The sequence below is a fragment of the Rhineura floridana genome, chromosome 4, assembly GCF_030035675.1.
Source record: "Rhineura floridana isolate rRhiFlo1 chromosome 4, rRhiFlo1.hap2, whole genome shotgun sequence".
NCBI classification, from domain to species: domain Eukaryota; kingdom Metazoa; phylum Chordata; class Lepidosauria; order Squamata; family Rhineuridae; genus Rhineura; species Rhineura floridana.
This window is the reverse complement of record NC_084483.1, coordinates 76191824-76210306: the sequence shown is the minus strand read 5'-3', so window position 1 is coordinate 76210306 and position 18483 is coordinate 76191824. Positions and strand designations below refer to the sequence as shown.

Below are 18483 nucleotides of genomic sequence, written 5' to 3'. Positions count from 1 at the left end.
TGACTTGAAGGCAGTTCATTTCATTTTACATATTCTTATTTATTAATCTGCTAAATTCCCTTCATCTCAAAGGATCCCAGAATGATTTACAAGTAATGAAACACAATTAACATTTCAAAGAATGCCAAACAATCTTAAAGAGTCTGAGTTGTGGGGCAGTGATTTGAAAATAGGCATTTTTGTTGTTGCTTCTATAATGTGGAATGCTCTTTCATCTGCTGTATGTGAAACAGCAACCATCAGTTGGTTCAGACATCTTGTACTGTAAAGACTTTTTTTTTTGCCCAGGCATTTCCTGGCACATAAGATTGGGCCTTGTTTTATGTGTATGAATCCCCTGAATCTTCGTTTAATTTGCTTTTATTTACTTTTACATTATTTTATTGGTTTTAGGTCATATTCTTGTTTTAATATATATTCTTGTATTCTATACTGCTTTATAGATTTTCAATTCAAAATATTAACGTTTAGAAATGCTTAGATTATGTTTAAATGCTTAGAAATGAATAAATAAATAATACTCAATACAGCAACATACACAGAAAGAGCCATACCTCAGTGGCTTGAAAGGTCTAACCGAATTCACCAAAAGCCTGGGTGAACAGATATGTTTTAATCTTGCGCTAGAAGCCCAATGAAGCCTGTGGTATTTACTTCCAAAGTAGGCTATTATAGGTATTTGTGAGTCACTGATGAGGGGAATGCAAACTGCACATGCTTTGGGACTTGGGTCTTAATTTTCTTCTAGAAATGCCCATTACACAAATTATTTCCCTGCAACCTCTGTTAATGCAGTGTACAAACTTCTCTAGTATGTTACATTGCTGAGGGCACACATTGAAAATCACTTGAAATGGATTAGTTTATCTTCTAATATCTGTTAGCCTCCTTGTTATAATTGCAGATGGTGAGAGGAGAGCAAGACTTGAAAGTATGATTATGAACAAAGTGGGAATTTTAATCTGTGAATAATTGTGAACATGAAAGCAGAAGTAATGGATGGTGCAGTTTATAATATACAGCTGCAGTAGCATGAGCCTGTGTTCGTGATATCAGGACTCTGTCATTTCAAATACGATCTTGAAATTACCCACACTCATCTAATACAGAAATCTGCCACAGCACTAGTCCTACAGACAAAATTATTTGCTAAGTTTATGGAGTTGTTTATTCATTAGGGTGCTGGGCACTTGACTGTACATAATACCCAATTTTCTAGCCATTTGTTTTAGAATTACTGATTTGCCAACAATGAGTAAATGTTAGAAAATAAATTATAAACAGATGGTATATTTATTATCATTTCTTTGTAACTGACATACACTCTGCACAGTAATGTTAATCACATTTGTGCCAAAAGAGATTTTGCTTGTAGTTTGATTGTCTTATGATAAATTGATATTTTGTTCTTGTACAAAAGACTAGAGAAAAGACGGAAGGAACGTTTTAAATGTTCTCAAAATGCATTTTGCATTCCTTATTTAACTATATAAAAAGAGTCTGGCTGGACCAGACCAAAGTCGAATCAAGTCCAGCGCTCTGTTTCACGGTGGCCACCAAATGCAAGACCTAAGCTCAATAGCCCTCTCTTGGTTGTTTTCCCCAGCAACTGGTATCGAAAATGGAAATGGACTGCCTTCAAGTTGATCCCAACTTATGGCTACTCTATGAATAGGGTTTTCATGGTAAGCGGTATTCAGACGGGGTTTACCATTGCCTCCCTCTGAGGCTAGTCCTCCCCAGGTGGCTAAGGCCTGCTCACCTTGCCACAACTGCACAAGCCAGTTCCTCCCTTGTCTGCAACTGCCACCTGGGGGGCAACTGGGCTCCTTGGGGCTATGCAGCTTGCCCACGGCTGCACAGGTGGCAAGGCACGTAACCCCTGAGCCACTCACTGTGGGAGTTTTAAGAGTCCCTTTTATAGCCATCCAAGTTGGCAGCTATCACTCAATCCTGCAGTAGTAAATTCCATAATTTAATTATGTGCTGTGTTGGAAATTGAGACACGTTCCTCTCAGTTATCTTGGTTGTATTATTTATTTGTTGGCATGCCTAGGATTGCACTTTAAAAGAATTAAGTTGCATGAAGTTCAACAGCACTTACTCCCAGGTAAATGTGTATGAGATTGCTGCCTTAACCAAATTATAAGAGGCCTTGTAGGTTACAGTTGGTAAAAATAGACTGAAAAAGAAAAGTATTAAAAGCCACAAATACATTCCATGTTCAGAGGTTTATTGTGTATTGCGAGGCATGGGTTCAAATTAATTGTTAATATTCACGTTTCATATATGTTAGCCTCCATAAAAACACTTACTGTCTAAAAATATGTTACACAGGTTTTGTAGGTGTGTGCCATTTAGGAGCACAAGTTTCAGCATTTCTTTGCAATACTGTTAGGAAACAATCCTGAACTCCCTGGAAAGGCAGTTGGATTGTCATTGGATCCTGTGAACCTCCGTCTCTGCAGTTGTGGGAGGAGGTCCCCAGTCAGAGGCCTCCCTGTTGTGATGACATTGTTGTCAAACCACCCCTTGTGTTCTGAATACAAAGGATGTTTTGGAAGGCTTTGGTTACCCTAGATTCAAGTTCCCCTTGTTACTTGGAGACATCCCCGAACAGGGGGGGAAGTTATGCCAGGTCGAGGAGATGGTGTAGTTGTTTTGTCTCACTTTTTGAAAATAGAGATCTTGGGGAGGATGAAAAGCTTCCTGCCCCACCTTCTACCTGGCTAGCCTGAGGCCATTGTGTTCCTCTGCCATGGAAACTCCCCCTTTCCTGTTCTTCATAGGATTGCTCTGTCAATGTCAGCTGTATTAATATGTATCTTTAAACCACCCTTCAGTCATATTCCCATGATGTCTTACAAGAAAGAATCAAATAATTAAAATGTAAATACAAAAAAGCACATAATAAACTAACAGGCTACAAAAAGACAAAAGCAACATAAAAGATGTCAGCAAGATTAAAGTTGTATCTAAAAAAACTTGGGAAAATAAAAGGTCTTCACTGGTGACAAAAATACAGTTATTTAGATACCTGTTTTGGGAGAGCATTCCACAGTAGTGGCTAGGGGTCTGATTATGTGGTCTGGTCTTGGTTGCTGGGTTATTAGTTTTAATAATATGGGATTGTTTTATTGAGATGTTTTAAAAAGGTATTTTGTATTCTTTGTGAACTGTATTGGAAAGAATTTTATTCTTGAAAGGCAGTATAGAAATTTATTAAATACAAAAAAAAGATATCTAAACCCTGTGTGGCACCACCACCAAGAAAGCCCTCACTCTGGAAGCCATCTGCCTCACCTCAGGTGTTGGGAGCACCCACAGAAGGCCCTCTACTAAAGATTTACTTTTAAGCCTTAGAAACATTTCACACGCTCAGTGTCCTATTAAAAATTAATGAATTAAACACCTCATAGGTTTGGAATTCTTATATATTTTGGGGAGACTGGGCTGGTTTGAAAACATACTGCTATTTGGTATATGAATGAGCACTTGCAAGTGATGTATTTAGCTCAGTTTCATATTCTACATTCATGGACAAAATGTCATTCTAACAATTACACGCATACGCACACACAAATATGTATTGTGTTATTTCAGGGAGAAGTGTGAACAATGGATGAAGATTTCAGTGTTCCCTCCGCACCTTCATCACTCACTGAAAGCTTAGAGATGGCTATGGAAGTGGAGAGGCAGTGCCCCAGACTCCTCAGTTTCTCCTGTGCATCAGACATCAGGAATGGAGGGAAAAGCTTTTCTGCTGATTCTTATTTAGCAAGTGGGTCTCTTAAGAGGTATGTAAAACTTAAAATGTCACTCTTGGGACTTTTATCTTGAAAATACTATTGGGCAGGCTTGACTTTACTCAGAATATTTCAGTGGCATAATTACTTCGAGTGGTATCAAAATCCTCTGTGTTTGAATGTGTTTAGGACTGAGTTTAGAATGTTTAATTAGTTTCTTCTGACAGCTGCTGAGTGCCACAGTGATCCCATTAGCGTCTTTGACTTTTGTTTGAATAGAGACTTTTGGCGGCTAATTCATAAGTTAGAAATGAGGCATGACTGTTGCTGAAAAAACTGCTATATGTTGCACTGGTAATAAATTCATATGCTAATCCAGTGGCCCAACAGAAGTGCAGTACTGGTTGTGAGAAGTAATTGTGAGGTCTAGGACTAGGTGATATATGTGATAGATACATGGATGCATTGCTACTGTAGTGTGGAATCTTACCATGGGGAGCAGGGGAGGGGGAAGCTGTGGTAACAATGTCATGTTAGCAGTGCATGTGCCTTAGAGTTTGAAAGGGCACTACAAGTACTCATATCAGCTGCAATTAAGGGATTGGAACAAGTTGTGGAGCTGTGTGCTCCTTCCTCTTTCTGGTTTAAACTTCTTCCATTGGTCCTCTGCTAGCTTTCACCAGCATCAGCCAGAGTCAGGGCTTGCTGTTAACCAGGATGTGAAGCTGGTTTCAAAGCAGACCCTGCTTTGTTGGGTTGTTGATGCTGACACAGGAGTGTGAATGTATGTGTGGAGCAGAAAGCGACCAAAAGGTTATGATATAGTGAGAAAAGAATACTGGTTCACGGAGTGGATATATGTATAATATCCTTGGAAGGAGATTTTGGGGGGAGAAGGGACATGGGTGATGCCATCCAAATTTTCAGTGATCATGGGTAGAGGGAGACACGGCCATGGGACAGTGATAAGTCACCATGGAAGGCAAAGTCGAGGCAATTTATACCTTGCTGCCACCCTTCCCATGGCCAGATTTCTCATTGCTCATCTGCTGTGCCCACCAGCATGTGTGTGTTGTTGTTTAACACCAGATCAGTGCATAATGAGACCTCGCTCATCCATTATTTGACCATGGATGAAGATGCCAGTATGGTGTGTATTACTGAGACCTGAATAGGTGAACTGGGAAGAGTTGATCTGACCCAGCTGTGCCTGTCCAGATACTCAGTGTAGCATCAGCACAGGCTGCAAGGACCAGGGGTGGGGTGGGGTGGAGTGGAGTGGTTGCTGTGATCTACAGAACTTCCATCTCTTCACCAGAAAACCCCTTGTCTTGCAGCTCGCTGTGAGGGCCTGCACTGGTATTGGGCAAAGGAGACAGTAAACTAGGCTGCTGCTGGTGTACCATCCACCCTGCTGCCCAGCAGCTTCTCGTGACTGAGTTGACAGAGGTGGCCTCAGGTTGTTGCATTGGATTATTTCAGCATCCATGCTGAGGCTGCCTCTAGTATTCCAGCCCAGGACCTCTTGGTCTCCATGACAACCATGGGGCTGTTTCATGTTGTCGCTGGTCTGACACACAGGGCAGGGCATACTCTCAATTTGGTTTTTGCTCCAGATGTTGGAAGCAGCGGGCTGGAGATTGGGGGATGTCACCCCGCTGTTGTGGTCAGACCACTTCCATGGCACTGTGGAGCCTTTCCCTTGATATACAAGGGAACACAGGGCAATGAAACAGTCTGGATGATGGCTAGAGTGCAAGTGATGAAAGACATGCTGCAAAGGTGACCAAGCATGACTGAAACAACATAATTGTGCCTACTGTGTGGTAGTGAGGACAACGAAGAAGGCTCACTTCTCTGCTGCCATCACATCCTCAAGTATTCTTCTGGTGGATTTTTAAAAATTTGTTTGGGGCTTGTTAACTTCTACTCCAGGAAATGGAATTTTAGACCCTTTGGAAGCCCACTATGACTTGCTGGCAGGGCACTTGGAGGGTAAAGTTGCTTGTCTCCATAGCAATCTTGACATCACATCTAAATTCACTGCAGTCTCCAGTGGGGTGTGTAGTGCAACATGTGCTGCAACATAATGGGATCAGTTTCAGGTGATGCAGGCCGATGACTTGGAAAAGGTGCTTGTGACAACGCAGCCACCATTTTTTCTTGACCCTTGATCCGCATGCCTTATTAAAGCTTGCCAGGGATGCTGGCGGTGGTATGATCAGGTGGATCCAGGGTATGGTTAATGCATCCTTGCAGGAGGGATTGATCCCAGCTATCTTTAAAGAGGCAGTGATCCGGCTGCTCCTGAAAAAGCCTACCCTGGACTGATTGGTTTGTGACAACTACTGCCTGGTTGCAAATACTCCCTCTTTCGGGAAGGCGATTGAAAGAGCTATGGCACAACAATTGCAAGTACTCTTGGATGAAACCAATTATCTTGGCCCATTCTAATCTAGATTCAGGCATGGCTATGGGACTGAATTAGCCTTGGATCACCTATATCAGGAGAGGGACAGGGGGTTGAGACGACCCTGTTCTTATTTAATGTCTTCGTGAGCACTTAATGAGATGGGCATTGGAGGCTCTGTTTTCCAATCCTATCTTCAGAGTTGGTTTCAGAGAGTAGCAATTGGTGATTGTCTTTTGATCTCCTGTCAGTTCTTTGCGGTGTCTCAGGATCCCCAATGCTATTTAACATCTATAAGAAGCAATTGGGAGTGGTCATTAGAAGATTTGGGGTGAGGTGTCATCAGTATGCTAATACCCAGCTCTTTTTTCTATTGAGACATCTGAATTGGGGGAGGCCATGCAAGCCCTGAACTGGTGCCAGGACTCACTCGTGAGCTGGATGAGGGTCAACAAACTAAATCTGAGTACTGGCAAGATGGAGACCCTGTGTATGGGGGGTTAGTGGTTGTGGACAATTGGTCAATTGCCTGGGGTTCTGCTTCCCCTAAAGGAGCAGGTTTGTAATCTGGGGTGCTCCTGGATCTATCTCTGTTGCTAGAGGCCCAGATGCCCTCAGTTGCTCAGAGTGCCTTTTGCCAGTTTTGGCTTGTATGACAAGCTACAGCTGTTCATGGACCACGATAGACTGATCACTGTTGTCCATGTGCTGATAACTTCCAGATAGGATTACAGCTCTATGTGGGGGTATTCCTAAGATTCACCTGGAAGCAGCAGCTTGTGCAAAATGTGGTGGCTCGACTGCTCACTGGGGTGGAATATTTTGCTACTGCTGAAAGAATTGCACTGCCAATTAGCTATCGGACTAAGTTCAAGGGACTGGTATTAGTCTACAAAACACTATACAGCTTGGGAACAAGATACATAAAAGATTGTCTCATCCCCTGCGTACCCAACCAATCACTGTATTCTGCAGGAGAGGGCATCCCGCAGATACACCATCTCATCAAGAAGTCTGTTCTGTACAATATAGGAATTGGGCCTTTAGTGTTGTGGCACTTACCCTCTGGCATTCCCTCCCCTTATGTACTAGACAGGTGCCACTTCCTGAAAATCTTCCTCTTTCAACAAACCTTTTAAATTGAGACTTTTATCTCAGTTTGCATCTGTATTTGAACAATTGTAACTGTTTTTACATATGGAATTGTTTTAAATTGTGTTATATATAGAACTATTTTTCATTGTTTTTACACTTTTGTTTTATATTTGTAACTGTTTTATAATCATATATTTTATTGTTCTAACCTACACTAGGACCTTATGGTAAACAGCAGGTAAGAAATCTAATAAAATAATAAATAAATATCCTTTCAAGACCCTTGTGAATAATGCTGCCTTGTTTTTCAGGATTTTGCTGGGGCTGGATCCCTTTCCAACTGACTATGAAGAAGACATCATAGAGTTGTTTGGTTTTCAGTGGGTTACTGAAACTTCTTTGGTTGAGTCTTGTACACTTCTCTTTGGATTAATTAGGTAAGACTTTAGTGTATTTATCACTGTAGCATGTTGTGATATTACTTAGTTCCAAGTTATTGCTTTGCTATGGTCTCTTGAACATTTAACATTGATTTGTTATTGTAGTGCACTGTAGTTGAACCTTAACATTCTGGAGGTGAGCAGTTGCTGCTTGCAAATAAATAAAAACATTTTTTAAAATTTGTATCCCACCCTTTCTCCCAAAGGACCCCATTGCTTATGCATGTTTACTCAGTAATACGTGACACCATGTTCAATGGGACTTTCTTCCTAGTGAGCATGCTTAACACTTCACTTGTCAGCTTGTTCCTATGGTTGCGTGTTCCCTTTGTCAGCACACAATATCTGCACTACACCAGAGCCAAGGCAGGCTTCCATGTACATTCAGCAACACAGCATCTGTGCAGTGCTAGTTTAGTCAAAGTGGAAACAATCACACAGTGGCAATGCCCACAGCTCCTTTCACAGACTATCTAGCAATAATGCAGCATCCCTACCAGTCACATCAAGATGCACACTGCAGACTAGGGCAGTACAATGTCATTTGGCAATAGCCCCACCAATCATGGCATTGCATTCTGACAACATGCTTCAGCAACCTCCCTGAGACAGCACCAGGCCATGGGGAAAGGCCATGCCTCAGTGGTAGAGCATCTGCTTTGTGTGCTGATGGTCCCAGGTTCAATCCCAGGCATTGCCAGCTAGAACTGGAAAGACCCTGGTATGAAATCCGGGAGAGCTGTTGTCAGTCAGTGTAGGCAAGACTGAACTAGATGGACAAAAGGTCTGACTTGGTACAGGGAAGCTTCTTATGTTCATATGGCTTCAGGGGAGTCCCTTTTTAGCGTCCTACTTCCAAGAACTGTACATGGTGACAAGGAAAAGGACCTTCTCTGCAGTGGCATCCTGATTGTGAAATGTCCTACCCTTTGAGGTACTACTGGCACTACCTTTTTTCCCCATTTTGCCATCCAGATTATTTCTCTCCCAGCCATTTGCAAGTTATTCATTGAGCAGTTTTAGGTTGATGTAGCCATCCTGTGGTTTTTATAGATGGTATTTGTTTATGTATTTTATCTGCTGTCTTGTTTGCTATCATTGTTTTGTGTTTTAAGTTGCGTTTTACTGTATCCTGCCCTGAGATTGTTTACCATGAAGAGTGGGTTATAAGTGTTTTAAATGAAATGAAGTATTATCGGGCATTGCCTCTAAATATCAATGCGCAGAGGGGGTGATTTGCAGGGGAGAATTTAGAAGTGGATGGATGGTGACATCTGCTCATGGCAGCAAGAGCCACGATTGCAAAACACTGGAAAGACTTGAAAGGGGCCACGCTTGGTTACTGGTCCCAAAAGGTTTGTTATATTGCCTTTATGGAAAAGCTAACCTCCAAGCTCAGATGAGCAAGAGGAATCTCAACAAAAGAGGGTTTTGTGGATACTTGGTATTTGTTTATAACATATGTCAAGCAGGCAGGACACAGATGGACCCTACCAGCCCCCTATGCGGGCAGCTGGAATGCTTTAAATTTCAATTATCCTTTTTTGGGGAAAACAGTGTACCCAAATTATTAATTAATTTTGTTTCTCTTTTACCTTTTTAATATAGTTTAACCAGGAAAAATACATGCCAGTGTGTTTGTGTGTGTGTGGTGTGTGGGGGGGGAGATGGGGATATAGATAGGGGATTGATAGTGGGCTAGTTATAGACAGAGAATTTAATATGACATAGGCTTCTGGAAACAGAACCTGCTTATATCAGATTCCTGGAATAGGAAAAGGCAATATTCAACTTGTCGTTTCATTTGTATGTTGTGCTATTTAAATGAAAATTTTGCAATAAAATTGGGTTTTAAAAAGTGGATGGATGATAGTTAACCCTTCCACTGCCAATCTCCAGGAATATCCAATCTGTTGCCCTCTGGATGGGACTACAACTCCCATCATTCCTGACTCCTAGCCATACCGGCTGGACTACATGGGAAGTGTAGTCCAAAACATCTGAAGGACATTACTCTGACTACCCTTACTCTGTTCACCGAATGGCCCTCTAAGCCATTTAAAGCACATTTTTTGCCCAAACAAGTCCTAGAAGCCAGCCTGGGTGGGAGTAAAGTAGCCTTGGAAAGAGAGATGCGTTCAGTGAGAGAATCTGGGGTCACCAAAATGGATAAGCACCCTTCCTCCTGTCTACACCTGCCTTTTACCCCTTTCTACCCTGCTCTGTATTCAAGTTACATTATGTGTGTTTGAGAACAGGAGTTCACTGAGCCCTGATTGTGGCTGTTAGCTGGTTGCAGCTAAACTATGTGGCCGATGCCAATGATGGAACAAAGTCATGGGGTTTATATTGATATCCACCAATTTTTGAAACATTGAGGCTTTTCTTTCTAGGCAGTCATGGGGCTTTTGGGTTTACTGGTTCTTATGTATGGCGTTCAAGTCATAAATTGCTTTTGCCCCAAAGTGGAATATAATATTTCCTTCTAGTTCTAGTCTTGACCATAGCTTTCTAGTAATAGCATTTGTATTACTATTAGATGAGGCTACACTTTAGAATAGTTTGACATTTGAAAATTGCATCCACTGCAGAATGGATCTGCCTTCTTATTAACTGGCATTTCCTGTAAAAGGCACCTTACTTCTGTTCTGTATGATTAGCTGTGGCTGTCAATTTGTTTGAGTAAAGCTGAGATTCAGGCTATGCTGCAGCCTGGTTACAAAAAGTTGCTTAACCTTTTGGTGAAAATGCTGTCTCCTTCTGTAGCAAGTAACTTAATAGCCCTGGAGAATCTGCCAATCAGTGCCAAATGGCTCAATAACTCAGTGAAGTTTATGTTGAAAATATTAGCACATACATAAGACCAGAAAACATATGCAGCCAATGCTGCTTCTAGGGTTTCAATTGCTTTTTGTTTCAGTCTTCACCTCATATCTTAAACCAGGGGTTGAGAACCTCAGGGACTGAATCTGGCCCTTCAGTCCTCTCTATATGTCCCTTAGGTCTCTCTCAGGCCATGCTCCCTCTCTCCAGGCCTCATCCCTCATCTTTTCTCTAGAAGCTCCTTAAGCTCTTGTGCATGGCTTGAATGTGTCATTGAACTTAATAATGCCTCTTGCACACATACGCGCATGCATGCACACACACACACACACTCTTCCCTATATATATAATAAGTATGTGTGTGTAGAAATCTGACTTTTGTCTGACTGGAATGCATTGTACTGTACAATGGCAAGAGACGTATCCTTTTAGTCTGTTTTAGTTTTTAAATATGTTTAACTGATTTTAGATTTGTGGATGCCTATATACATGTTCCTTGCACTGAATTATTGGATTTTATTGTGTATTTTTATATTCCTCTGTTGTACACCGCCCAGAGAGCTATGCTAGTCGGGTGGTATAGAAATTTAACAAATAAATAAATAAATAAATAAAATTTGCCCCATTGTCACTTGCAAGCAGTCCCTGGAAAATTGTCCATGAGAAAATGAGGCCCGAAACCTGAAAAAGGTTCCTCACCTCTGTCTTAGTCTAAAGGCAAATATAGACTTGCCCTGTAGTATCTCCTAATGTCTTGTTTTATTTCCCTTGTTTTGTTTCACTCTGTGATACATTAACATATTTCTGGTGTTCCAATGCTCTTTTTCAGTTAAACTAGGAGTAAGCAACTTAATGGAGTTTGTCAGTAAGCATCATATGGAATCATCATTATCTATAGGAGGTGATGGAAGTACTTCCAGGTTCAAAGGATCAGGCAGAGCATGGAAATAGGCTTGAGTCCTCCAGTCCTTGGTCCATCTTTTTTTTTCCCCCAAGGGCTGATTTTTTTTTTCAGGACGCAGAGGCTGCTTGTTCGTTTCTAAGAAAGAACTGTGTTTTAGATACAGAATTTTGTTGCTTGTCTAAATTAGGTTCCAAGATCATGTCTGCTTCTCTTTTTTGGATAGGCAACAAATACACAAATTGGAAAACCTCATTCAGTCAAGTTCATCTGACTTTGGTAAGTTTTGAAAAATGCTTCTCATTTGTCTATGCCTTGCAATGTTTTTTAAACAATATTATATTTATTTTAAAAAATATATTTGGGGCCTTCCCAGTTCCCTTCCTCAGTATTCCAAAAGTAGAACTGTACAGAATCTTGAAGCTCTGAGTTGTACACATGATATTTCTCATGTTTGTTGTTATGTGCCTTCAAGTCAATTACGACTTATGGCGACCCTATGAATCAGCAACCTCCAATAGCATCTGTCGTGAACCACCCTGTTCAGATCTTGTAAGTTCAGGTCTGTGGCTTCCTTTGTGGAATCAATCCATCTCTTGTTTGGCCTTCCTCTTTTTCTACTCCCTGCTGTTTTTCCCAGCATTATTGTCTTTTCTAGTGAATCACGTATTCTCCTTATGTGTCCAAAGTAGGATAACCTTAGTTTCATCATTTCAGCTTCTAGTGATAGTTCTGGTTTAATTTGTTCTAACACTCAATTATTTGTCTTTTTCACAGTCCATGGTGTGTGGAAAGTTCTCCTTCAACACCACATTTCAAATCAGTTGCTTTTTCTCTTATCTGTTTTTTTCACTGTCTAGCTTTCACATCCATGCATAGAGATCGGGAATGCCATGGTCTGAATGATCCTGACTTTAGTGTTCAGTGATACATCTTTGCATTTGAGGACCTTTTCTAGTTCACTCATATCTGCCCTCCCCAGTTCTAGCCTTCTGATTTCTTGACTATTGTCTCCATTTTGGTTAATGACTGTGCCAAGGTATTGATAATCTTTGACAAGTTCAATGTTTTCGTTGTCAACTTTAAAGTTACATAAATCTTCTGTTGTCATTACTTTAATCTTCTTGACATTCAGCTGTAGTCCTGATTTTGTGCTTTCCTCTTTAACTTTCATCAGCATTCGTTTCAAATCATTACTGGTTTCTGCTATTAGTATAGTATCGTCTTCATATCTTAAATTATTGATATTTCTCCCTCCAATTCTCACACCTCCTTCATTTTGGTCCAATCCCATTTTCCGTATGATATGTTCTGCGTATGGATTAAACAAATAGGGTGATAAAATACACCCCTGTCTCACACCCTTTCCAATGGGGAACCAATCAGTTTCTCCATATTCTGTCCTTACAGTAGCCTCTTGTCCAGAGTATAGGTTTCTCATGAGAAATCCCTATTAAAAATTGCGAACCTTAAAAAAAATACTGTGTTGTTACAGCAGTCATAACAATCCAGTGGAAAAAATCACATTTAAGCTTTGGCCTCACCCTTAGACATGGGTAGTTTATTTCAGTGTCAACAAAAGTGATGACAAATACTTGGAATCATAATGTAGTTACCTTTTTGCTTGATGGATAAGCTAAGGACACTGCAGATGAATGTACCACATCCTGGGATCGTTTACAATGAATGGTTGGCTAAAAATGTTTTAAAGAAAGGGTTTTGGGCAAGCAGGGAGTATATTTATTTCTCTGTGTATAGGTAGGGTTTTGATTATTTTTCCCCATCTCTGAACTTTCACCCACACAAAAATAATGGGGAGAGGGGTAGTCCCTACTAATGCTTTTAAAGTGCTGGATCAGGGCTAGCAAGTCTGAAGCATCAGCTCACCCACAATTTATTTGCTCAGATTCCAGGTCAGTATTAGCTTTTTGAGGTTCTTCTATTGATGAAGTTTCTTTCACTAAGGTACAGTACAGATAGTATGTACACTGGTGCCACTTTAATTACTGCACACGGTGAGCTGTTAATATATAGTAATCATCGTAGTAGATTGGATGTTTTTTCTCCATGTTGTGGTAGATCTCTTGAGTATTTTTGAGACTGATGAGGTGCCAAGAACAAAATTGTATTATCTGTGTAGTAAGCTGCTTGTAAACAACTCGGCACAGAAAGGTTTAAAACAGACACCATGTGGCAGCTGAATGTTTTCCCCAGCCTTTATGTGTTAAGTTTGCTGGCACTTTGTCTGTAACTCAAGCTTTCATTTTGTTTGGATTCAGTTCCCACTTGGCCTAGAAGAAATTGGGCCCATTCATTCTTATTCTTTCATTTTTCTGCTTACAAAGAGTTTGCACTTTGTTTTTTCTTCAAGTTGGGGAAGTGGATTGTGTTAGTACAGCATTCCTGAGATCACACACCTTCTGCCTTGCTTTCAGGTCAGGCTGCAAATCTTCACTGGGAAGCCCATCATGTCAGACAACAGTGTATTCAGTTCCTGCAGTATGTGAACATTTTCATCTTCAGGTGGGATGCCAAACACAGTTCCTATTTAATTTTTATTTGTATTGTTGGTGTTGTATGGTACTACATATTAATATATTTATTCAGGTATCTGGAACCACATGAAACAGAAGATGAGTTGTTCCACCCATATGAAAAACAGGAAGCAGAATTCCCTTCCTTGCTTGTTGAGGAACTCCATTCTTTGACATTGCACGTTGGACATCTGTATGAACTCCCTAGTTGTGTTCTAGGAGGATTTACCATTCTGCCTCAAGCAAAGGTTTTGATTTTACTTTGTCTTGTTTCTTTTTGGTGTATATAATGGTTTATAGCTGTAAAACAGGTACAGTAGTTGTTGTAGACCAGTCATTCCAGTAAGTTCTCTGCTATCACATCACCAAGGAAGGGACATTGTGGGTATCCTGCTAGTGCAGTGCTACAGCTTGTGCCATTATCTTAGCAGCAGCCCTAGCCTAAGTAGTGCATCTGAGTTACAGTTACATCACAATTCCAATACTGTGTAGTGGTGCCACACTGGTATTGGAATGGTGCCCACATGCCACTCATGGAATGCTTTGTGCCACCGTAGCTTCTGTGGTAGCAAATGATTGCTATCAATGGCATATAGTTTTTGTAGAATATTTAAAAACTAGCCATATATGGGGTAAGTGGAATATATACTGTTAAGTAATGTGCAGACCATCGGTGGGGGACCTCTGGCCCAGGGGTCAAATGCAGCCCTCCTGGATTCTGTATTTGGCCCTTGGACCTCTCCTCAAGCCACACCCCTTTCCCAGAGTGTTTCTGCCTAGCTGATAAGTGTCTTTTTACTCTGATACTGCCCCTTGCGTGTCTGGATGGAGGACAGAGAGGGGATGAGTACATGCAGAAACTAGCCTACAATACAGAGGTAAAACTTACATTCATTGCTCCACCCATTTTTGCCTCTGGCCCCACCTTCCGCTAACATGTACCCTTGGAAGGTTGCCCAGAAGAGAATGCAGGCCCTTGGACCAAAAAAGGTTCACCATCCCTGGTGTCGATGTATGCAATGGTAAATGACAAATACCACTTGGAAACAGAAGGAAGTAGAAGAGGGAAAATATGGATCGGTGTAATGTGTAGTCTTCTGAACTTTGGATTTGGGGATGGTAGCATTACTGTAAACCTATACTTGTAATTTGTTACTGAGGAAGACTCCCTCCTATTCCATTTTTTATATCCACTCAATATTAAAATGAGAATGTGTTAATATTTTGATAACAGTTCCCCCTCCAGGCTCCATTATAAAAAAATTACAGCCCCACTTCCTGGAAACAAAAATGCATTTTACATTTGCCTGAATTTGTGAGGTTTAAAACCAGGTACAGAGGTGTGCACACAAGCCCTACTCCCAGTGATCCTTGGCATACAGGTTGCTCTTCTAACCTTTGCATGCTTAGCCTTGACATCCTGGTAAGGACAGGTTCTCATTTGTGGGAAGGCTTCTAAGTACTTTCAGTGCTTAATCATGCGAAGGTCCAAAGAAGAGCCTGGGCACTGGTAGCAGGGCTTGCATACACACCGCTGTCCTTGTTTCTGGTTGTACATATCACGTGTTCAGGGAGATGTAAAATGAACACTGTCTATATGTCCCAGGTGTTTGTCTTGAACTATTTGAACAAGATTATTGTACTATTGTTACATATTTTTATATAACTCACAATATTATTTTGCAATTTTTTCTTCTAATTGTAGTTACTTCCTCCATCATGGCATTTAATGCATCTTCATCTAGACATCCACTGGTCAGTGTTGGAAATTCTTCATCTTCTTGGTGAAAAGATGCCACGTAGGTCTTGCCTTTGCAATTCATATTGCTGTTCTACGTTATTTTTGTGCTAGGTGCTTTAGGAGGTGTTAAAGTCTTTGGTCCAAAAAAGTATGTGGAAATACTAAAACAATAGCATGAGGAAAAAATCAGCTTCTGTATGTGGCATAGACAAAAACCAATTTTAACACTATGGAAAGCCATGTATGGACTTGCAGCTGTATCTCCAGGTTCTTTTCAAGTAACCTTGTTTGTTTTTTGCAAATTCAGTATGGCTTTTAACTTACTCTTGATAATTTTCTATAAGAGATTGACAGTTCAGTAATTGTTTTTATGGATTTGTTGGTTTTCTTGTAGACATAAAGAAGACTTCAGAAATTTCCATGACAGACATATAGACTTCTTTTGGGTGGGATGGAGTCTGATTCTAACCCCAAAGTTCCATGCTCAAACATTTACTGTATTTATTTGAAATTTTACCTTACCTTCTTTGGAGGGTTAGGGTGATCAAGAAATAAAATCACCAAAAGCTTAGCATTGTATCCAACAAAGCCGTCCTGTTTCATCAAGGACTTCCCTTTGTGTAATAGAATTTCCATCATCCCTTTCCAGGCGCCCACTGCCAAATCTTCCCTGAAGGATTGGGGGGGAACCCCTAGAATAGATTAGGGGGCATGGGGGGAGGAGAGGAGGGGGAAATTCCATTGTTCAAGTGGAAGTACTTGCACAAATGGGATAAGCTCATTGGATACAGTCCCTAGTGTGTCTGTTTTAGATTTATTTATTTATTGTACTTATATACCGCCCCATAGCCAAAGCTCTCTGGGCGGTTTACAGTAATTTATGGCTAGTTTTGTGTGAGGTAGGGAGAAAGAATAGACAAACTATGGAAAATGAACAAATAATTTTTGTGGTGGGGCGGGGAAGTATTTAGAAAAGGTCCATTTTTATTTTTAAAGAACTGGATGGAATCCAGTTGGTGCCCTTGTGCTCAGTGGAAGAGCTCTTGATGTAGCGGAGGTGTTTGTTTATGGAAGAGGAGGGTCCTTGATTTGATGACCCTCACCTTGCCATCTCCAGTCCCCCTCCCCGCAAATCAGCTGCAGAGAGTTATAAGGCTGAAAGGTGCCATAATGGGCTGCATGGGAAAATGGGATTTGGCAAAAATGGTCCCCCTCATCTTTTCTTAGTTGATACTGTGAAGGCTGGTGATACCCTACTCTGCTGCCAACCCACTAGAGTAGCTCAATAGCAACAGGTGATCCATCCTGTTTCTCTCTCTTTGCCACCACCCACTTATTTGTCGCTTCGGGCAAGGGGTGTGGAATTTGCACTGCCTTACAGTGGTCTACTTGGGAACAGGGGGACTACTTCGGGGAAGGGTCATAGATCAGTGGTAGAGCATCCGCTCTGCATGCAGAAGGTCCCAATTTCAATTTCCGGCATCTCCCAGTAGGGTTGAGAGAGAACTCTGCCAGAAACTCTGGACAGCCACTGCCTGTCAGTGTAGACAATACTGAGCTAGATGGATGGATGGTCTGACTTGGTATATGGCAGGTTCCTATATACCTGTATGTATTCAAAATCTCCTGTCTGGTGATTTCAGCCCGTCACCTCTCCTGATCTCCCAGCAATGTATGTGTGTGGTAGGTGGGGGGCAGGAAAGAGACAACAAAAAGCCCCTGAATGTGTCCAAAAACAAATGCAGCCCATAATACAATTAAGCAGTGGATTTAAGAAGAGCATGAGAAAGGGGGAGAAATAGCGAGTTTGCCCAATCAAAAGGAAAATAAATCTCTAAACTGGAATATTGATATATCTAATAATGTACTAGGTAAAATTAACATAGCAAAACTTACACTTATAGTCGCCTCTGATATTGGTAGCCTCTTGAGTCTGTTGTAGGATGAAGGACAAAGGAGTACAGGGACCATGTTGATAATGATGGTCTCTTGTGTCCAAGTGGCCTTTGCTAGGCCCAGGCAATGAGCAGGACGGGCAAATACTTCAGGGAAATGAGCTTACAACTTTGGGAAGTTGGGAAATGGCACTGTCAAAATTGTTGACTGTCGAAGTTGTCAGCTTCTCTGCTAGACAGCAATCTTTTCTCTGCTTGTATATTAGAAGGAGGCATGACCTCTTTGCACAGACATGATGGAGAGCTAGACAACTTGTGTCTCTTAAAGAGGACAGTCTAGGGTGAGGCAAAACTGTACCACAGATACTTCTACTTGATCAAAAGTCTTTCTCTGAGGACAAGGGCATCAACTGGATTCCACTAAGTATTCTTTTTTAAAGGACAAATAATACAAACCCTTATAGATACAACATGATACCGTTCCCTTGCTCTTTCTCTCTTTATACCAGTTTCATTGCTTCACTTTGGGTCTGTTAAGTCAGAGTTTCCTATTATATCTGAAGCGGGGAACTCTGGTTTCAATGTCAGTTTATTAACCAGAATCTTCAACCAAGAATAAAACATGGTTTTGTTTACTAATCATTTCCTGGTTAGTCAAATGACGTAAAGCCATATTCCCTCAATTTGGCCATAATGGGAAATTCTTTGAACAGACCGGTGTGCAAAGGAAGGCGGCAAAAAGAGGAACCCATGGTCCTCAAGTGTTTGTTTTTGGGTTGTTGTGTCCATGCCAAAACATTGAGGTTTTTAGACTATTTTGACAGCAATGGAATTTGAGAGAGACAGACATGTATTTGAAGACATTCATTTTGTGGAAGGGCTGTAGTTCAGTAGTAGA

The 18483-nt window shown here is 41.1% G+C and overlaps 1 protein-coding gene across 2 annotated transcripts in view; it reads left to right on the top strand.

Annotated features, from left to right (window-relative positions):
• Window positions 1-18483, top strand: part of MMS22L (MMS22 like, DNA repair protein) — a 143959-nt gene that overhangs the window by 1276 nt on the left and 124200 nt on the right. For both annotated transcript variants that reach the window (XM_061623391.1, XM_061623393.1), the window contains exons 2-7: window positions 3604-3797; window positions 7563-7688; window positions 11642-11694; window positions 13851-13938; window positions 14023-14197; window positions 15655-15748. In XM_061623391.1, coding sequence (XP_061479375.1) covers window positions 3619-3797; window positions 7563-7688; window positions 11642-11694; window positions 13851-13938; window positions 14023-14197; window positions 15655-15748 — 715 coding nt within the window. In that variant the 5' untranslated portion in view covers window positions 3604-3618. The remainder of the gene's footprint in view (window positions 1-3603; window positions 3798-7562; window positions 7689-11641; window positions 11695-13850; window positions 13939-14022; window positions 14198-15654; window positions 15749-18483) is intronic.